This window comes from Filicampus tigris, chromosome 22, assembly GCF_054856515.1.
Source record: "Filicampus tigris isolate MCC_2025a chromosome 22, RoL_Ftig_1.0, whole genome shotgun sequence".
In the NCBI taxonomy this organism is placed as follows: Eukaryota; Metazoa; Chordata; class Actinopteri; order Syngnathiformes; family Syngnathidae; genus Filicampus; species Filicampus tigris.
Genome location: NC_141238.1, coordinates 9,343,787 through 9,366,535, shown reverse-complemented (window position 1 = coordinate 9,366,535; position 22,749 = coordinate 9,343,787). Strand labels below are relative to the sequence as shown.

The 22,749-nt window shown below is 39.7% G+C and overlaps 1 protein-coding gene across 8 annotated transcripts; it reads left to right on the top strand.

The window, feature by feature from the left end:
- The first annotated feature begins 851 nt into the window (after nt 1-851).
- LOC147126919 (uncharacterized) lies at nt 852-17,150 on the top strand. Of its 8 annotated transcripts, none has more exons than XR_015084678.1 (6): nt 852-1,205; nt 4,875-5,129; nt 6,181-6,194; nt 7,156-7,393; nt 7,639-7,915; nt 8,163-8,506. XR_015084678.1 is itself a non-coding variant. In XM_086022142.1 (6 exons), exons 1-5 carry the CDS (start codon nt 1,175-1,177, stop codon nt 8,289-8,291), a joined length of 930 nt encoding a protein of 309 aa, XP_085878268.1. In that variant the 5' UTR covers nt 852-1,174; the 3' UTR covers nt 8,292-8,340; nt 8,611-8,629. The 8 variants fall into 8 exon arrangements, 7 of the variants coding, with proteins under 7 accessions (XP_085878268.1, XP_085878269.1, XP_085878270.1 ...); XM_086022142.1 differs by lacking the exon at nt 6,181-6,194 and adding an exon at nt 8,611-8,629 and having other exon boundaries at nt 8,163-8,340; XM_086022143.1 differs by lacking the exon at nt 6,181-6,194 and having other exon boundaries at nt 8,163-8,340; nt 8,447-8,464.
- Nucleotides 17,151-22,749: the final 5,599 nt, after the last annotated feature.

Sequence of the window (22,749 nt, the reverse complement as noted above, 5' to 3'; positions counted from 1 at the left end):
AAACATGCACAGTAACGATATATGCGTTCCGTTATAAATATGTCTGTGTTTAATTTCGATTCACGCGTGACACAAAGTTTGTTTTAGTGGAGTTGCCCGTAGATAGATTTTCAGTCGCAGCTCAACTGATTTTTTTTTACCTTATACTGGCGAAACAGGCATTAAGAACAAAGGAGGTAGAAATGGAGGTAAGGATGGGCAAGAATGAAGGGAAAGCACTCATAAAGAAATTTGTACGAAAACGGTGGCAGGAATGCTGGGAAAACCAAAACACTGGGAGACACTTATTTGCTATACAACACCAGGTTGGTGAGGGGAAACCGCCAGGAATGAAACGGAAGGAAGAAATAATAATGACCATACTGAGAATTGGACATAATAGGCTAAATGGAACACTTTTTAGAATAGGAAAACACGAGGATGGGAAGTGTGAGCACTGTAGGGCGCATGAGATGGTACGTCACGTGATGATGGAGTGCACTAATTACAGAGAGGAAAGGGAAACAGTAAAACGGGCAATAGAGAGAACAAACACAGAATTTAGTTTAGAATGTGTTCTTAACATAGCAAACAAGAACGGGTGGGGGTGTATAGTTGAATATCTGCGTAGGACAGGATTGATAAGGAGAATCTAAGTTCAATTTTTTTGTGCGTGCGTGTATATATATATATATATATATATATATATATATATATATATATATATATATATATATATATATATATATATATATGTATATGTATATATGTATGTGTGTGTGTATATTTAATTGATTATTGTTATTATTATTATTTAGTCTGTAACTGCCAAGCTCTCTCGTACAAATTCCAACCCAGTAGGTGGCGGTAATACCCCAATGATGGGTGGTAGACTGCCATAAAACGGAAAGAAGAAAGATTTTTTTACCTGACCACACTCGGCACCGCATTTTCCTGAATTTGAATCAAATGCACTCAAGTCTCAGCGCAGGACATCCATCACTACTTTGTTTTACTCTAAAACATCTTCCGTTAAATCATCTCGTCCAGTTAAAGTCGTCTTGGTGCACGTTGGAGCTTCTCGGCCTAGTTCAGCGTAGCTTAGCTTACTAGCCGCTAACAACGAGACCGTTTGTGATCAACAGAGATCACTTGTGACCGTAAAGTGCTGCGATTGTTGGACGCTGTTGGCAGGATGCAGCCAAGAATTATTCTTCACAGAGCAGGTTGGGTCATTTTCTTACTCTCACTTGTTTAGGAAATACTAAAGTTTTTTTTTTTGTTGTTGTTTTTTTTTTACAGAATTCGTATTCTGTCTTACAAAGATGTTTGCTCCCTCTGTTAATGAAAGAAAATCCACACTGATCACATAAATAACTCTCTAATCATAAATAGAAAGGTCAATACAGTGACGCAATCTTTTTAGGTAATAGTTAGTGTTGTTCCGATGCCTCTTATTGAATACTTTGACGAAATCCAACTGTGCTCGTGGGGCAGCAACTCGATTGTATATAGTGTTTTATGTAAATTTTTTGGCTTTATTTATTTATGTTTTTATTTATATTTTATATATTTGTTCATATTTATTGATATATTTATTAATGGATGTATCAGTGCCTCTTATTGTTTTTTTAATTTATTGTATTGTTTTTAAAGTGCTTTGTTACAGCTCTAACTGTTTAAAATGCGCTATATAAATAAAATTGTATTGTATTGTAGAGTTCAACTTGTTTCTCAGTCGATCTTCAACAAGAGGAATGTCACTGCGTCTGTGTCAAGATATCTGCAACTCGTCGTAGTTCTGGGCTCCTCAGAGCTGCAGATACGGCACCCCGCTGCTCTAGATCGCGAGCCATCATGTCCAAAGAGTTGTTCTAGTGCGTGATTACGTCCATAATTAGTTTGTGCGCGGGCGCCCGAGCTGTCTTTATTTAGACGTCAAAAGCGCTGCTGCTGTTGAGCATCGGTGAAAAAAAGAAACTATACGCTTGACACTTGCGCTTGTCCAAACAAACATGATACAAGATACAAGGCGCTTCATTCAATGTTTTTTACTAGTACAGCATTGGGAAAAAGCATTGGCATGTTATTTTTAAGTACTCGCAGATACTGATACCGATACCAGTATTTTAAAGTGGTATTGCGATACCGCCCGATACCAGCATCGGTATCGGAACAACACTAGTAATAGTTGCAATCAAATGATTTTTGTAACTTTACATGAGACTTCTGCACCTCTCAGCAGGAATTTTGGCCCACACCTTTTTGGCCCAACATTAACATAGGGCTACCAACATTTAACAATAATAAAATAACAAAAATGTTCACGATGACAAGTATTGCAGTATGGAAACATCATGAATTATATTTTTAACTCAATTATTCTTTGATATTCTGAGCCTTAAAAGCATTTATACTATTTTAATTTCCCCCTTCTGAAGCATTTCCTCGGATAGTGTTTGAATTAAGCACACAAACCATCAGGAACAGACTGGCCATAGCAACCTGACGATATTTACCCAAAAATGACAGTCTGTCAAAATGCTGAGTCTGCTTGACACTTGGGCTGCCACAAATGCCTATTTGGTTAGTTGACTAATCACCAACAATAGTCGTGATTAGTCAACTAATCGGATCATATGTAAATCGCAACATATCACATCAGCAAGCAGCTGATCTTATATAACAATCATTGGCTTACATTCAACTTTTATTAAACTTTGCAGCTTGGACCAGCATTCCTAACATGTTTATAAGTGATGGTAAAATTAAATTGAAGGCAATACTGTGGCCTTGATATTTATTACTGTAAATGTTTCTTGCATTTTAAAATGAAACCCAAAAACTATACACTAAGCTGAGTTACACTAATGTTGTGAAACTATCTAGTCTACAAATACAAAAATAAATACTTATGATGAGATATTTCTTATTTCCACTGCATGTTCGTATTTTTGTTTTTGTGTAATATACACTTCAATGGAAAAGTTTGGACAGCCCTACTGTACTGCATGTAATGTAAGTGTGGGGGGGCATCTGTAGAATTCTGCTTCAGCCTTCACCATTTGGAAAAAAAAACGATCAAATCTTGTAATAATGTTACATGTACTGTCCTTTTAATGAGAGTTCAATGTGAATGGTATAGCTACAGTAGCCTATGTGGTACCCGCATTGTTACTATGAAGTCACTCTGTTGTAACACGTGCAGAATGTGGTTTGGCATTGTCTTGCTGACATAAGCAAGGGCGTCCATGAAAAAGATGTTGCTTGGATGGCAGCATATGTTTCTCCAAAACCTGTATGTACCTTATGTACCTTTCAGCGTTGCTTTTTTTCTTTTCTCAGCATTATTGGTGCCTTCACAGATGTATAAGTTGCACATGCCATTGGCACCAACACAGCTACAGACCATCACAGATGCTGGCCTTTGCATCCATAATAGTACAGATTCTTTTCCTCTTTGGACAAGAGAACACGATTTCCACAATTTGCAAAAAACAATTTGAAATGTGGACTTGTCAGAACACTTTTCCACTTTGCATCAGTCCATCTCAGATGAGCTCAGGCGCAGAGAAGCCGGTGGCGTTTCTGGGTCTTGTTGATAAATGGCTTTTGCTTTGCACAGTAGCGTTTTAAGTTGCATCTACATCTGAAGCGCCAAACTGTATTTACTATCATTGGTTTTCTGAAGTGTTCCTGAGCCCATGTGGTGATATTCTTTACACATTGATGTCTGTTTTTGATGCAGTGCCATCTGCGGGATCAAAGGTCACTGGCATTTAATGTTGGGTTTTCGGCCTTGCCGCTGACATGCACTGATATCTCCAAATTCACTGAAATTGTTGATGATATTATGGACCATAGACGATGAAACCCCTAAATTCCTTGCAATTGTACATTGAAGAATATTGTCCTTAAATTGTTTGACTATTCTCTCACGCAGTTGTTCACAAAAAGGTTAACCTTGCCCAATCTTTTCTTGAATGACTTCTCAGGGAAGCTCCTTTTATAAACAATCATGACACCCACCAGCTCGCAATCAGCCTGCCCACACTCTTATCTCATAATGTGTTATTTACAGTACGGCACAGTATCGCATTTCAAACAATAACGCTAGGCTAATAACCGCAGTCTATATTGTTGACCATTCTTCCAAATCTGAGTCTCGTCTCCACTAGGGCTGCCAAAATTAGTCAACTAATCATGAGGACATCGACGATCAAAATCGTCGACAATTTTAATAGTCGACGCGGCGTTTATTTCTATATTTATTTATTTGGCGCATTGTTTTTCTCTCAAAGCTGCCTCTTCTTACGCTTCTCCCGCTGGCTGTTTTCCTGTCTGCAACGCACATGCGCAGTAGTGGTAATCCATGTCATATGTGATGTAAACAGAAGCACTGTGGGTAAAGATGTGTAAGGGCTAATTCGTGTTGGCAACAGAGTCCGAAAGTTACGGCGCATTTCACCAATTATACTCAATACAATTGCAAACCTGCCTTTCATTGCAGCACGATGGGGATGCCCGACCATTAAAATAAAAAAAAAAAGGAAACAAGTTGCGTATTCTATATTGCATAATAGATATTTTATGAAGATTAATTGTTGAAAAATGCATTAGAAAAGGACCTTGAAATTTCGCAATTTTCAGGGGGGAAAAAACACAATTAGATTATTTTTCATCATCGTTCAGCCCAATTTGAGAATCGATTAGTTCTCGATTCATCGTTGCACCTCTAGTTTCTTTTGCTTGTGTTCGACTGAGGCGCAAAATGTGAATTTTGACTCGCAAATTGCAATGCTAATCCGCTTAATTTGAGCCTTGATACAGAACATTAAAGTCACAACATGAAAATTGCCTTTACCAAACCATGTGTGATTTCACGTGTCTCGCAGACGTCAATGAAGATCTTCATCTGGAGCGGCCGGCGCCAGAGACCATTCACGTGAGACGTGGCTCTTTTCCAATAAAAAAAGAGGAGCATGAAGAGCATCCTCACAGCAATGAGGAAAAAGAGCACCTCGATGTTAAAGAGGAAGAGGCGGACATCAAGCTACCATCGGCTGGTGTCTTTTTGAACAGTGAAGATGAAGGTCAACGTGAGAAAAGCAGTGTGGCGACGACTCCAAGTCAACGGATAAAAACAGAAGGTAGGGCTGGGCAACTCTTGGAAATTTAATAGTGATTTCGATTTTGGCTTCTCTTGATCCTAAAAAGAATATATAATAAAAGAGAAACAATTTGCCAAATGTCGCAGTCCCCACATTGTCAAAGTACCCTGAATACACCGTGTTGCTTGTTAATTAACTCTGTCATTGCACACCATAAGGAAGTTTGTCAAGTTCAATCATGACATGTCGTTTATTTTTTTTAATTTATAATTATTTTGCCATCAAAGACACATTTTCATTGTTTTTGTTCATGTTTAATAGAAGGGCAGCACTGTTGAGATGTCACTAAACCCAAAAAATATTGTTGTGCACAAAACACAAAATGCAACTATTTCACAAAATATAGTTTTCTCTATTTTGTCCGAAATTAGTGATTTGAGTGAAACCAAATGGTGATTACATGAAGAATGGAATAAGGTAGAACCATACATTTTTTTCTACTGAGAGTAATCCAGTCTTTCAGGTACCCTCCTTGTTTACATCGTCATACCTCATTTGCGATGGCTGATTTGCGAGGATGGGGAGCTTGGCGCCCAGCCATAAAAGTTCATGAAAGGTAAAGAAAGTGATGAACATCTATCATAAATGCCCATTTGATTCCAAACTCAAAAACCCAATCAGAGAACAACAGAGAACAACATAGCCTGCCGTTATATACGTCACTAACCACACACTAACACGCCCCTTTTTGGTAGTACGTCCCTCACTCAGCGCGAACTCCGCCCCCAGCCGGCATACAATTGAGTCGCTTACAGGACACCATGGAAGCCAGAAAAGCCCGTCGGAGCTGCTCTGTGCCAGAGTGCACAAAGGACAACAAAAACCTTTTTCCTCTCCCTCCATCCGAGCCACAGAAAGCTTTGTAGTTTATTTATAAATCGAATGTGCCCAAAGACCTCCCAACACATGTTAGTTTGTGGCAAACATTTTGCTGATAACTGTTTCAGCAATTTGAGACAATACAAACGTGGATTTGCTGGACATCTTTGGCTTTGCCTGGGATTAATACCAACTCTCTCTGAAACTGCAGGTAACCCTGTCCAAGTAAGTCTATTTTCGGAGCAATTTCCTTCAGATGTGATGTATTGTGGACTTGTTTGATTCATTAGCTTCGCGGCTAACAGACCAACATTGATGCTATCTCGGAACGTGTGAGTATATTAAGTGTTGTGAAACTCTTTACAGTTATAAACGAATGCTATTTGTAATTTGGCTTTATCAATGTCTCTTTCCAATTCTTGAAGTGAGATGCTTATTTGTGAATGTATTTCCGAATCTCGTGCTGCTCTTCGACACTGGCGTGTCATCATTCATCGCAGCTTTAATTTGTGTAAGCTAAAAGTACTGTAGTAATCACATACGTTAGCTTCGCGGCTACGTTAGCTTTGCGACTAACAGCCCGGTTACGATAACATCGATCTCGACGCGTGTGAGTGTATATATCACATGTTGTGAAACTCTTTACAGTTATAAACGAATGTTATTTGTAATTTAGCTTTATCAATGTCTCTTTCCAAACCTTGACGTGGGATGCGTATTTGCTAATGTATTTCCGAACCTCGTGCTGCTGTCGACATTGTTTTTGTCTGTATTCAAAAACTAAGTTGGCATGCTAAAATGTTTCATTCCTGACTTTCCTCCCAGCAATGTATATATTGTATATGTATATACTGACGCTCTTCAGTCGGGGGATCAATGTGGGACTTAAAAAAAAAAACTGGAAACTGAGGCACTCAAAGTTATTTTGAATTAAAACGCTTTTATTTTAACATGGCCGTTTGGAGATGCCTACGCGTTTCAGCCATGGTAGACCTTCGTCACTCAAGCTTGCCCTGACGAAGGCCTACCGAGGCTGAAACGCATAAAGGCCTTTTAATTCAAAATAACTTTTGAGTGCCTCAGTTTCCATTTAAAAAAAAATAATTTTATGTTTTTTTTTTTGTTTTTTTTTGTTTTTTTTTTTTTGCTATCCTTATGTGCATTTGTTCATCAATTACCGTTGCAGGGGTCCAGACAACTGTTCAGTGTAAGGATTTTGGTGTTGGAACAGCCAACACAGACTCTTTGTGGTTGTCCTCAACACCAGTGAAAAGGCCTGCAAAAAGGCCACGTCTGGAATTTGAGGAAGAGCTTGAAGAGGGCCCATTGGAGGGCAGTTCTTTAGCGGACCCTTCAAAGATGCATGATTCCACTTATGATCCAGCCCAATCGGTGACATCTTCGTTTGACTATACACTTCAATCGTAAGTCCAATATTATTTGAGAACGAGTGATGGTAGGATTGTGTTGACATACAAACATGACGGAGCGGCTCCGGCGAGACTTAGGTTATTATAACATTATTGTATGGTTGTTAGCATTGCTTTTGTGGTGCAAAAAATGTTAGCTTAGCTGCCTTAAAGGGCAGTGGTAAAATTAATATGTAGAGGAAATGTTACATCTGCTCTACAAAAAATGATTTTTTTTTGTCTTCTGTGTTTTGATATAGAGAGGCATTCTCAACCCCAGCCCCCCAGGTCTATAAGTATATATTTAATGAGGATTGCATCATGCAGCTTTTCAATAAATGTCCGGTCTGCACTAAGAAATGTGATGTGAGGACCCAGCGGCTTGGAACATATCTATCGGTGAAGCAGTCCTGCCCACATTGCACATTTTGCAGACAGTGGAATAGCCAACCTGTCCTGGGGAGCACGCCGGCTGGGAACATACACTTGTCTGCAGCTGTGTACCTGAATGGTGCTTCCTTCATTCAACTTGAAAAGGTAATTTTTTTTTCAAAATATACATATACTTTTAAAGCACTCATAGAGCGCAGACCTCTTCTTAGCAAAACAATTTCCCCATATCATATCCTTGACTGATTTTCTAGTTTTATTGTCCACAAACAAACACAACCAGCAATATAACCTCTTAGGTGGACGTAATAAAAATGTGAGTGGATTATTTTTACATCAATTTAAATTTATTTAAATTTAAAGCATTTAATTTCTTTCTCTTCCACACCAACAGGTCTTCAAAGCAATGAACCTCCAGGTTATTAAGTATGAAACATTTTGCCGGCATTCCAGATCTTTTATTGAATCGGCAGTTGTTCATCACTGGAAAGTCCAGCAGGATGAGATTCTGCAGCGGCTGTGAGAAGAAGGCAAAGTTATGCTTGGCGGTGACATGAGGGCTGACTCCCCAGGTATTATGTTACTGGAATACTGCAAATATATGAAGACTGGAGACCGACGTTAAAAAGTGCACACTGATTTCAATATTTGAACAAACTATTTTAACGGGTCACTCAGCAAAGTATGGGAGTTATTCCATGATGGATCTTAAGACAAACAGTTGTGGACTTGCAACTGGTCCAGGTGAGATTTTGAAATGTGTTAACCTTGTCGAGTGGATTGACCATTGAAAATCAAAGTCCATTTTGTGTTTTCTCAATTTGTTTTTTCTATGTTGCCAGAGTGATGAGGATGGTGATAGCTACCATAAGGAGAAAGAGGGCCTTAAGAGTAGCCTGGCACTGATGGAGTCGTGTGGCATCACCATTGACTGCATTGTCACAGATCGTCATCCACAAGTGCAAAGGTTTCTCAGGGAGCGAAATACAACACACTACTATGATGTCTGGCACATGGCAAAAGGTATTTATATTTTCTGTCTTTTGATAACACCTCAGGTTTCCCCTCCTCACAGGTTAAGGGTGTGTGTATCATCCTTGACAGCACTTTATAATTCCAATAAGACATCAATAAAAAACACCCACTCAGCCCACTTTCACATGTGCAACATGAACCGTTTCAACAACTATCCCACATCAAACACCACCTAATTCCTTGCGAACAGACATGTCATCTGCCATGTGGATAGTTGTAACTCAAATCATATTTTTTCCAAATGGTCCAGACCTATGCCACCGATATCATTACCCAAACTCCACCCTACATGGTAGTGCAAAAATGGCTTGTTATTTTACTAAATGGATTGTATGTTTCTCTCACTGTAGGAATTGCAAAGAAACTGGATGTGATCAGCAAGACGAAGGGCTGCGAAAAACTCAAGAAAAAGTGGATGAAGAGCATCAACAACCACATCTACTGGACTGCAGCTTCCTGTACATCTGTTCCGGAGAGAATTGCAAAGTGGAATGCAATTCTGAACCACGTGCGAAACTTCCACACGAGGATCCTCTTTACCCAATTTGTGAGCATGAAATCCGCTAGACAACGGACAAAAACAAATGGCTCCAAGCAGGTATATTACCAATGCAGACAACTACACAGCTACAGTGAATTCCACCTGAGATCAAATTGTACTATAAAAGATATTATTTTCTAAAATGATGTTTCCATGTCGTTCACAGAATCACCAGCTTTTGAGAAGTTGGCAAGATTGCTTTAAAAAAACAAAACAAAAAAAAAAACTAATGCTGAAGGATGTTGTAAAACTAAGCCCTCACCTACAAACTTCATCTTTGGAATCTTTTCATTCCGTCATCCTTCGTTTTGCCCCCCAAAATGTTGTCTTTCCCTTCATTGGAATGCTATGCAGGTAAAAAAAAATTGTATTATAATTTGACACTTATGATTCCAATTGTATTCATTATTACTATTATTCACACATTTTCCGAATGCTTCAGGCTATATCTGGCTGCAATGCATTACAATGAAAATGCTGAGCGACCACAGGCAGAGACTTGTCTCACACTGTCCTTTTAATGCCTTTTGGTCGTGAAAATACAGTAACTAACTAACTAACTCTGTATTAGAAGTGGATGCAATTGATTCAGGTACAATTTACAGTGGTTACATCACTTGCATGTAATAAACGGAGCACTGCCAGCTTCCATGGAGCATTTAGTTTTGTATTACAACTGGATGCACTTGGTTCAGGTACAATTTACAGTGATTACATCACTTGCAATAAACAGCTAGCCAGCTACACAGATTAGCACTATGACTTGCTAATGTTGTACCATTCCGACAAATCCTGCTGTAGCCGTCGGGTCACTCCTTCTTCTGGTGACTCATCATCTGGGTCGGATTCAGGATCGTACTGAAATGCACGTACTGTTTGTTCACTGTGTTAAGCCATTTCTGTCACCTCGGCAACACAAGCTAACTTCGATGTGATGACGTAGTTGGCCAGAGGCAATCACCAGATGCTAGCATATCGTATTTTCCTGACTATACGTCGCTCCAGAGTACAAGTGGCGCCAGCCATAAAATGCATAATAAAGGAGAAAACAAGTCGCACTGGAGTATAAGTCACATTTTTGGTGGAAATTAATTGTGCTCATCGTACACATCATTTCCACCGAGCTACGATTCACACATGTAGCATACAAGAAACTTACTGTAAGATAACTTTAAACTCACCAAGACGGTTGTAGATTGATTAAATCAGTCTTTTATTTATCCCCGACCATGTAGGATGTTTCCAAGTCTCCAAAAGTATTTATGTATTTGGTCGTAATTATCTCTTTGTTCTCTTCCCCGCTCTCAGCTCAGTAGTGTGGCTGATGCAAGACCCCGGCCAGTGTCTTAAATCAACAGTACACTATTTTGTATAGATGTATTGTTAGACAGTCAAATTGTCTTTATTTTAATTATTTGTCAAAATGTTAGAGTTTAACCATTTAAAATATTCATGCATTTTAATAGCTTTTAAGATTTATCTTTATGTGGGTTACAATAACATGTGAAATGATACACACTACAGGTTCTTTTGCCCGTTGTAAAGTCAATATGCAATGCAGGTTTATATGCAGCCTTAGAACGCCCTCCTGTGGTTGTTTGGTGTATTGTTTGCTGACCTTGAAAAGGAAAGGAAACAATATAATGTTAATAATTTCACACATACGACTTATAGTCTGGAAAATACGGCACATACAAGTAATAACACTATACTTACACATACTACATGAGTTGCACTACTACAGGATATTGATATATCCTTGTCCAGGATACTTGTGGTGACTGAAGTGTGACTGGAGCACAGCTGAACACACCAAAAAAAATTTTTTTTAATTTAGAAATTAGATTTGATAACTGTCATTAAACAGACAATACTGTAATTATACCGAATAACATTTTGAACATAAACGTGGCATTTGGTGACCACCTACTGATGAGCACAAAAGCATGTGTCAATATTTCTTTAAGTGCGGACGTGATAGACTGAGTGTGTAAAAAGCACGTGGAGCAGGCAGGACCAGGCTACGCCTTGGCCGCGCCCACCAAAAATCTGCTCGTTTCATCCATGGGTGTCAGTGACCTTCCTATTGGAGCCTATAATTCTACAACAAGGTGGAATTTCTTGAAAAAGTGTTTTGATACAGTATAAGGGAGTCCAGAGGATGTTTGTTTTTGTCACTGCAAAGGTCATATTAGCGGCCCTTTAAAGGAGAAGGGTCCGGCTGCGGCTGGGGCATTCCTGTGAGTACATATTGGTTAATGTTCTCCTTTTCTCCTTGTCTGCTGCTTCATTTGTCAATTTTGCCAAGCGGCCACAAGCCAAAGGCCACGTGATGTGCAGAAAAGGGATGCCAGTTTCTCCACTGCCCCATTTTCCTACTTATGAAGGTGATTATTCGAAAGTGGCGACACATTTACAGTCCCAAGGAAAAGTGGCGGTGTGGATTTAGAACATTTGTTATGAGGATATGAAGAAGACGAGGCCCATAACATTTGTCAATAAGGGTATGTGTTTAGACCATTTGTTAACGCCTATATTTATTTATGTTATTTTTTACTTTCAGGATTTGTGATGTATGCTTGCAAACATGGGTGCAGAAAGCACTGCCACTACCACTGCTGTGCATAAAGGAAAGCACAGCTGGTTTCACGCTCAGCTACACTGCAAAAAATCCTGTCTAAATTTAAGAAATAAGTACTTGCCATTTTTAATAGTATGGCATAACACTGTATACTTTGCATATGGTTTGTGTGAGTCGATTATTGATGTTTCTTTATGTTGACTGCTGGCTGTAAAAGAAATTGCCCCTTGCGGATAATAAAGTTCACCTTGACCTTGTTTTGAGAGCATTCATACTAAAAACAAGTGAAATTATCTGCCAGTCCAGTAAGAGAACTACACTTAGTAAGATTCCTTGAAATAAGAAAAAATATCTTGTCTTTTGAAAAGAGAAAAATGCCTTAATATACGTGGTGAAACACTAATTTAAAGCACTATATTAGGTCAAATAAAGTTGAAACATACCATGCATCTTTTTGGAATGGGGGGTGGGGGCAGAGTACCCCCCCAGGCACAGAGAGAAACATGCAAACGCCACGCAGGAAGGCCAGGGCTGTATTTGAACCCACAACCTCTGCACTGTGAGGTAGACATGCTAACCACTTATCATGCCACCCTGGAGCACATCACAACAAAAAGGGTTATGTGTGTTGTTAGTGAAGTGTGTTGATATTGGTACAAGTTAAAACCAATTAGTAGGAGGTTCTTGAAACAAGTTTTTACAGCTAATTGTTCTCTGAAAACAAAAGCTATAGCATCAAACTGAGACTCTGGCAGTAATTTAGCTTATTTTGCATGTAAATGAAAGAATTTTAGACTCTACAAAACAAGTAAGAAATAAAAGTCAAATAATCTTAAAATAATATTTAGAATCTTACAAATTCTGCTCTTGCATAGCATATTATTCTCAAAACAAGATCCAAAAGACTTTTCGGCTGGATATTCGATTCTAAGTCTAGGTTAGGTAACTGATTTTTGCAGTGAGGCCCCATCTACCCTCACCCAGCAGAAGGCCCAGCACACCCTTTTACACCTCAAGCCATAATGAACCACCTGACCCCTCTCGAGGCCACACTACAAACCAGAGCTGGGCATACTGCCATGTGACGGACCAGTCTACCTATCTGCCCATGATGCACGCCCATTTTGTAGGTAATAAATGATAGACTGGAAACTTAAAAAATAGTCGGACTAAGCATAGACGGAAGCACATTTTTTTTCCCCATCTATGTAATCGTCTATTTTTGACATTACAGCTGACCGTCACTTGTGTGATTGAAGATGTCTGCCTGAAATGGTAAAATGTTCTGTTTGTTTTTATTTTGTAATCCCTTTTTCATGTTAAATGGCTAGTTGTATTGCCCTGTTCACATAGTGTCACAATAGTGTGTTTTTGTATTGTTCCCACTATGTTCAAAAGTAAATTGTTTGCGAAAGTACTGTATGTCTTCATTGAAAACAAGAATGTGAAACCTTGGCATCAAATAGCCTTGTGTAGAGCTGTCATAAAATGTCCAGTAATTGGATTATAACTGCACAACGTCCTATTCATTCAATACATTCTCTTGCTCAGGAATGCAATGTTATCCAATTCACACTTAGTTGACTGTAAACCACGTTCCAAATTAAATGTTTGGAGGACATGGGCGTGCATTATTTAGCCTGGGTCCAAATGACAACATGCCTCCTTTTATTATACACACTAAACATTTTTTAAAGTTTCTTTTCTGAAACGCTTTGGGCATCATATGGTGAAGATAAAACGTTCACTCTATTACTAACTCAACACGTGAACTGTATCTAAAAAACTTAGGCGTTTTGGAAACTTCCTGCGTCAGCCTGCCAGAGTGACGTCGCCTTTGAGGTGAGGGGGCGTTCCTGTTCTCAGAATGGGGCGTTTCTGTCAAAAACAGGAACGCCCATTTGTGGCTGCAGCTGGACCATATTGTACTGCATTACAGTCAATGTCACACGAATGGCTCGATACACCTCTGTGCACATTTTCTACTAGTGACTGTTACGACCCCTTATCGAGATGGCAAGGAGGAGGGGTCTAACATAGGTATGAGAGTTGGAAGTGCTAAATGAAAAACATGCACTAACACAAAAGACGATTGCAAACAAAAAAAAAACAAACAAGGACTGACCAACACCAACACAATACAAGGACTGGCCACGTCGCTCGCAGCCAGCCCCGACCACCAGCAACCCAGTCTCTTTTAAACTGATTGCTCGGCGCCACACCTGAAAGTACAGTAATTGACTAAATTAGTTACTCTCCCCTGCTCTGATTGGGTGGCTGTACCGGTGACCAAGGCCACCAATCAGGGCAGAGCAGGGGAGAGCACCCACACACACAACTTAAACGGCCCAAAACACAATGTAGGCCGTAACAGACGTTTAAATCAATAAATATTTGATGGTTAGTAGGTGAGGGCAGCCCTGCCTGCAAGGGCTTCAAAATAAGGCTTTGATGTTCATTTATTATTTAGAAGGCATTTGCGCCTTGACGATTCAAAACGGATGGATGGGTGACGTATTCTTGGAAGCTTTCATATTAACTTTTGCTTTTGCAGTGCTTAAATTTGAGTGAGGTTTGTACACCGTCATAGATGCAGTCATCATCTTAAAGGGGCTCATGTATATACGAGGCCAGTTCTGCTTTCGACGGGGTCAGACCGTGTGCAAGTCTTTCCACAAATAACCAAGGATCGGCTTCCCACAAAAATGCATCAGGAAGTGAATTTGCAAATGCCAAACAGTATGTCATAATCGTAACTTATCTAGCTCTCATGATAAACCATTATCAATATGAACTATAATAATATCATGTGCGTTTGTCTTCTTGTCTTGCAGACATCAGTGAATATGTTTATCCTCACATTAAAGAGGAAGAGGAGGACGAAGAGATCCCCCTCTTTAAAGAGGAAGAGGAGCAGCAGTCTCCTTTTGTTAAACAGGAGGATGAGCGAACGCGCCCCTGCTTAAAAGAGGAAGGAGAAGAGCCCCCCTACATCAAAGATGAGGAGGACCAGGATAAGTTGCCATCGACTCATGTATCTTTGAAGAGTAAAGATGAAGGTCAAAGTGAGGTGAGCAAAGGGGCGGAGCCTCCAAGCAGCAGCTCATGTCAAAACGTGACAACAGACGGTGATGGGGACCACTGGGGAGGATCACAAGGAGACCGCCTCCGACCTCCACTATCAGAAAGTGATGAGTCGTCATCAAATGGTGATGATGAAGATGATGATGAAGAATGTGAAGGTGATATGACATGTAACAATGACAACAAATGCTGGAAATGTTCTAAGTGTGGGAAAACTTGTGCTTTCAAGACACGTTTAGAACACATGAGAATACACTCCAAAGCTTTTTCCTGCTCAGTTTGTGGCAAAACACTGTCTCAGAAGGGAGGCTTAGTACGTCACACAAGAACACACACTGGTGAGAAACCTTTTGCCTGCTCAGTTTGTGGCCAAAGATTCTCTCGGAAGGGACACTTAATAGGTCACACCAAAACACACACTGGTGAGAAACCTTTTGCATGCTCGTTTTGTGGCCAAAGATTCTCAGTGAAGGGAAGCTTAATAAGTCACATCAGAACCCACACTGGTGAGAAACCTTTTGTCTGTTCAGTTTGTGGCCAAAGATTCTCTCTGAAGGGAAGCTTAATAAGTCACATCAGAACCCACACTGGTGAGAAACCTTTTGCCTGCTCAGTTTGTGGCCAAAGATTCTCTCAGAAGGGAAGTTTAACTTATCACATAAGAACCCACACTGGTGAGAAACCTTTTGTCTGTTCAGTTTGTGGCCAAAGATTCTCTCAGAAGGGAAGCTTAATAAGTCACACCAGAACCCACACTGGTGAGAAACCTTTTGCCTGTACAGTTTGTGGCCAAAGATTCTCTCAGAAGGTTTCTGTCAAGAGGCACCAGTGTGCTGGTGACATTTAACATTTAACATGATCATTATTTACAAAATCTGCATTGTTTTATTCAATGTAGGGCTGTTCGATTTTGCCTAACAAAAAAACCCCAATTTTCTCTCAAATCATATTCTCCTATTACAAAATACTATTACTTTGTCAAATACAAATAATGAAAAATGAAGTACTTTTGAATGTCTTTTTTTTAAACTTAATTTTTCTTTCTTTAAACTCAAAATGCCAGTCAATTTAACTTAATGCACACAGAACAATCCATTTGGATTAACAGCATTTAACTTACACAATAGATTTCAGATCTGTTCTTAATTAAACCAATAATGAAAGAAGAAAGTGCATATACCATCTGAAACGAAATCATCAACATGAGAGAAGGTAGACAGTCAATTCTGTAAACCAAACAGTCTGTCAGCAAGTCGTTTTGCCAACCAGCTAGTGACTAACCTTTCCCCTTTCTCCCTGGTCTTACTTAAACATAAGTCAATGATTAGTGCAAAATTGTCACTCAATAATACAATGCACTGTCAAGCCTAAGTACGGATGCATAGTCCGGCTGGACCAGAGGTCCGTTGTCGAGGAGAAAAAAAGGGACGCCTTTCAGACGTTGAGTTACTTGCTCGCGGGTTGTATTGTACATGCGGGGCACACACTACACTACAGATCTATATTTGCCCGATTTATTAAGCAAACGCTCACTTGCCTGAGCAGATAGCAGAGTCGCCGGTAGCCATGGATCTTGTCGTTGTTTTCGCACTGCGCGCTCGTGGGAGGAAGCGGAAATGCAGAGGAAACTACGGTGGCTTAGATACACCAAAAATAAAAAAGCGAGCCGATTTCAACGGTATTAAAATCGTTTTATCCAGAAAATTCAGTTACGGTTCAAAATCGCTTAATCGAGCAGCCCTAATTCAATGTAACATCTTTTATTTTATCTTCGTCTCTGTATCTACTAAAATCCTGTTTTGTTTTTTTTTACCACTGTTTTTACCAATTACCACTGTTGGTCCGTTTTTATGCAATGTATGCGCTATGTATAATGTTGTTGTAATTTCCATATGAAGTAACTTCTTGATTGATTTCGTGGACTGTGAAGAAACTTTGACTTTTGATAGGAAGGTGGGAAAGTGTACATATAATTCTGCATTCAATTACAGATGATCAAACGGAGTCTTTTTTTTATCAATGAAATAGGCTGTTTATGTTGACTTTGGAATTTTGTTGAAGCTATTAGGTGTAACCCAACCTCCTTTTATATTGTTCGTGTATCTTCTAAATTGTTTTCTTGATAAATGTTGTTTTAGGGATGTGTGTGTTCTATATGTTCATTTATTAGTTTACATACATAATTTTTTTTTGTTAGTCAAAGACTTTTTATCTTACCACCGTACTCTTTATGTGTTCGACGGTCAAGTGAATCACTAATGGTTGGGCGGCAAATGTCGGGGGGATTATTGTTAGTGAAGCGCGTACGCAGCGTCATTGGTCTCAGCTCTCAGTTTGTCGTTTACAAAAAACAAGTGTTCTGTTCACCAAGAGTATTATCCTTGATTTGCACATTGAAACGGACAAGTTTTTACAGTAACCATCCCGCATTCTCTCAGAAGTGGACTGTTTGCGTTATAAGAGAGAGGCTATTTAATTATTAATTATTACCAACCCGAAGCGTTATGTTCATGTACATCTAGTGGGATTATTTTATTTTGAAGGTGGTTTTCGACACTCGTCGGCGACATATTACCGTAATTTCTCGTATGAAAGAAATTCGGGGCGGCTGGTTTGACTTGGTCTTTTCGAGTGGAGGCTGGCTTGACCGCAGGATTTCACTGGCGGGGCAAACCTGACCAAGCAGACAGCGAATTGAACCAATCAGCAAAGAGCGGATGTGATTTGGGGGGAGGTGAGCCAAGATGGCGATGTGAGCGGTTGTGTTGTTGGGAGCTGCGTACCGAGTTTCACATAAACTTAGTGGAACAATGATACAGATTGTTTGTTTTATGTTGAAAAGTATTGAGTGTTTTTTTGAGTGCTGGACTGCACAAACGGTGACTTGTCTTCAGCGCAGTTTTTTTTTATTTTTGTGGTGCGTTGCCTCGAGGTGCTGAAACGGGCTAAGCTAACAACACTGTTGGCTACATCAGCAATATGGAACCGAAGTCCTCTTCTAAGAATGCTCTCATGGATAATGCGCACGACTACTGTCTACAAAACCAACCTGTTCTAGCTGTTGTGGATGCTGACTTTCCTCCCTTGCCTGTTTCGCTGTCAAAGCCACCAGCTTCGAAGAAAGGTAAGTAGCCCCGCACAACAGAAGGAGAAAATGTAAAAAATGACTAAGGACATTACTTTAAAAATAGAGGACCTCAAGAAAACTGTTGACTTTGCCTGTGCCGAAATACGAGATGTAAAAGTGAAACATGTCGAGGGCCGGGTTGCACTGGCAGAGAAGAAAGTGATCATGATGGAGCAGCGGCTGGCTGAACTTGAAAACTACTCACGGCGTTGGAATTTGGAGTACCGGAGAAGAAAAATCAAAACGTCCGTGAAGAGGTGATACTGATCTGCCAGACGGTTCTACCCCGAGAAAAAGAGAAATTCCTTAATGTCATCGACACTGTGCATTGATTGGGTCAACTGAAAAATGACGAATCCAGGCCTCGAGGGATCATTCTCCAATTCACGTCGCGACTCTACCGAGATGCTTCGTGGAAAGCTGCAAAAAAATCTGCTTTTCTCCAAAACAGCAACACGCGTTTGCCGAGGATTTGTCGCCGTGCACATGGGAGAGTGGGAAGTAACTCTGGCCTTAGTGGCGAGAGCACGAGGAGAAGGGGGGAAGGCATGTCTCAATGGAGGTCAAGCTTTTGCGAACGGAACTGAACTGCTTCTTACTACTTAGGATATCCTCGCAAACTTCTGCGAGCGGGTAATTGGTACTGAGCTTTCATTTATTTTGAGGTTTGATGTAGCTGGTTTCCTTTCCAGGTGTGTTGAAGATTTATGTTTGAAATTTGGTAAAGATTGCCCCCCCAAAAAAAAAAAGGTTTGGGGGGGAATTTCTACTACATTACTTTTTATATTTCAAATCGAATAACTGCAGACGAAACGATTGACATAGAATTAATATGCCTGTTCTTTAATGTTGCATTCCACTAGGTTACTTAAAATAGATGTTAAAATGGCGCAGCCCCTAATGGAAGGGCTATTTGTTCTTACATTTTATAACTAAAGTCTATACTAAATTGTTTGTTTGTTTGTTGTTATTAATACGTCATTGTCTATTATTACTCTCAATGCCAGGGGGTTCAGGAACATTGTGAAGCGTAAAGCCTTTTTTTTGTTTGCTAAACAGCACAGAGTTGATTTTTGTTTTATTAAAAAGTCACACTCACTTTCTAATGACATGCGTTTATGGAAAGCTCAGTGGGGTAATGATTTATGGTTGGCACATGGCTCTGAATACTCTGCTGGGGTCGCTACGTTGAAACACTTATTTTCTGGTCGTGTTTTACATTCTGTATGTGATAAAGCAGGTCATTTTCTCTTACAAGTAATCAACACAGGAAACATCAATATAATAATTATTAATGTTATGGGTATAATTCAAAATATGAGAATGATAACCTTTTAGATGTATTAGAAAACCATATTCAACATTTTCTTATTAACTTACCAAATTCTGGTCTAATAATAGGCAGAGATTTTAATATGATATTGGACCATAATATGGATTGTTGGCCTCCACGTGATCAGTCTTCTGTAAATAATACCTTGAAGGTATTTATGCAGACATGTAATTTGGTTGATATATGGAGGTATAATAACCCAAACTTGAAAGAGTTTACCTGGACTAATAGAAATGCCACTAGGTGATCGACGTATCGACTTTTGGCTTGTTTCTCAAAATATTAACGTCAATCCAATTTCAGTTGATATCATTACAACACCTTTAACAGACCATAATGCACTTTCCATACCTTTGCATTCTAAAAATACTACAATTTGTAGAAGTGCCTACTGGAAGCTTAATCGTTCTCTATTACATCCTAAAACAGTTAAAACTGACATTGAAAACCTTATTAGAAATGATTGGAACAGAGCGAAAAATGAAAATTATTTTTGCAGCAACTGGGAATTATTTAAATTTCGAGGCTTGTCAATACTTCAGGAAATATGGTAGTGTCTTAGCAAAAGCTCGTAGATCAGAGGAGGAAAGTATTTTTAGAAAGCATTGAGAAAGGTTGTCTTCCGCCTTCATTGACACAGGGATTGATTACTTTGATTTCCTCGCCTTTGCTTTAAATCGTCTCGATGCACGTTGGAGCTTCTCAGCCTGGCCTAGTCTGGAGAAAGAGCAAGTGCGATTTGCGACAGCGACAGCGGTCGAGGCAGCCTTTAATACGTCACTTCCGTTTCTACCACGACCGCTGCCTCGTGGATGCCTCGAGACAGCTGCCTTTGCATTTCCTCCTTCTGCCAGGTGATGTCTCAACTTCCTTTCCTCATTCCACGACATCCAACGTTTTTATGAATGGTGTCGGTACCATATGTGATCGGGCTGCAAAATTGTCTCGGGATCCTTTGGTGGCCTGCGCGCGTGCTGATGACGTCACGGTTATAATGTATTTCTGTAATATATTTATTTGCCTCTATGTTTGTCACTTCCCTATATGTTGTGTGTGTATGTTCTGGGTTACTAAATAAAAAATAAAACACAATAAAGTACATTACTGTCACTTTTACGAGGATCGTCCTTCGGTGGCCGACGTGCCCACTGAAGACGTCATGTCAATTCATGGCTCTGGGAATTGGATTGTAGTTCATGGTTATTTGTAGGGAAAACACGTTTTTATTAATACTTCGCATTATATACATAGAGTCTTGCAGCCCGAGTCAACCGCGAAATCGTTGCCAGTTCCGCAGGAGAAATGCAAACATTTCATTTAAATAGGTAGCCGCTAATTCTCAGGGGATAAGCGGAAGTGACGTAGGAGTTGCCTCGCCAAAGTGGCACGAAGCAATTTTGTATTTTTGATTTTATTTAGTAACACAGAATATAAAAATACAACAGCTGTGGATAACAAACATTGTGGCAAAGAATTATATATTATAGAAATACGTTATAGAGCGTGACGTCATGAGCACGCGCGGAGGCCCCCGAGACAATTTTGCACCCGATCATATCTGGCACCCACACCGGCTTCTTTTTGTTCGTATGTGTTTATAAACGACTTATTTTTTGTTAGTGCTCAATATACACAATTAACCTCTATAGAGGCACACAACAAATACCTGCTGAAATCAATGTATAAAATATTTTCTCCTCTTCGTGGTGGACTTTGTGGAGAGGTAAATGATGCTATTAACAAATTATCAATGCGTAAATCTTGTGGGCTGGATCAAATCACATCAGAACATCTGAAATTTGCCAGTCACGGGGTTGTAGTATTACTTTCCTTATGTTTCACTGCAATGTGAATGCATGGTATTTTGCCCAGCTCGATGCTGTCTGTCCTACTTGTACCTGTGATCAAGGATAAAACTGGGAAAATCTCCAGGATTGACAAAAATAGGCCTCTTGCGTTTGGCTAGTGTGAGCTCTATGGTTATGGAGACAATCATGCTGGATAGATTTCAGCATTACGTTGTCACTACTCATGAGAAGTTTGGTTTGAAAAGGAAACATGGAACTGAAATGTGTATCTATGCCCTGAAGGAGGCAGTAAGTAGGTGCAGAGGTCAGAACTTCACTATGTTTCTGTGCTTCTTGGATACCTCTAAGGCAGAGGTGTCAAAGTCAAGTGGACGGAGGGCCAAATAAAAAAATTTGCGACAAGCTGAGGGCCGGACTTATAGAATGTTCATTGAAATGTTTTAAAATGTCCAGAATGGATCGGGTCCTTCGCACCTGCTGATGATGTCACGCTTTATATTTCTGTAATATATTTCTTTGCCTCTATGTTTGTCACCCCCCTGGCTGTTGTGTTTTTATGTTCGGAGTTACTAGATAAAAAATAAAATAAAGTACATTACTGCTACTTTTGCGAGGCAGCTCATACGTCACTTCCGCTTATGACCCGAGAAGAAGCCGCTGCCCGTCTTGTGAAACAAGATCAGTGGAACGTTTGCATTTCTCCTGCCAAACTGGAAACAATTTTATGGTTGACTCGGGCTGCAAGATTGTATGAACAGTACATAATGTGAAGTAAAACGGAGAGGACCATAGGACTGATATGATGTCTCAAGCTGACTCTATTTTAGAGTGGCAAGGTATGGATGTGGGTGCTCCTGTCAGAGAACACAGGCCCGTATTCCACTTCACACCTCTATTTACTGTGGTCTGCAACAACACAAAGAATAACCTAGCAACATCGTCCAATGCATAACCATTAGTTAACAATATGCCTAAACATTACAATTCACTGCATTAAACAATTAAACAGCCAAACAATACATACAATACACATTCACACGTTTCATCACTAGAACAGTAAGCATACTAGCCGAAATAACTAACTAGTGTTCATCAACGTGACATCACTCACGAGAACATATCTAGGCTATTATGTACAGCAGCTACCTGACACGAACCTAAATGATTAAACTCACCTTTCAACATTTACACACAACAGCAAACGTGGTGAAACACGGGAAATCTGCAACTACTGAGTTTGCTGGCACGAACAAACTACTAGCTAGCTGTGTCGAAGGAGGGGAAAGAAAAGATACCACGTCTCTCGCTATCGACACTTAGCGCTTGAGGAGCATTCAATACCTGCTCACAGTGTGGGATCTCAGCACTACATCGAAACTCAATGAATTTATCAAATGCCAACAATTACTAATAATAAAACAACGTGAGATTTCTAATATGAAGTATTTCTTAATAAAGTGTGTTTTACTCCG

Bases quoted from the DNA above. Each gene is read 5' to 3' on its own strand.
- LOC147126919 (XM_086022138.1), top strand. From the start codon at position 1,175: ATGCAGCCAAGAATTATTCTTCACAGAGCAG. The intron at 1,206-4,874 runs GTTGGGTCATTT...CGTGTCTCGCAG, and splicing joins AATTATTCTTCACAGAGCAG to ACGTCAATGAAGATCTTCAT. The intron at 5,130-14,759 runs GTAGGGCTGGGC...CTTGTCTTGCAG, and splicing joins TCAACGGATAAAAACAGAAG to ACATCAGTGAATATGTTTAT.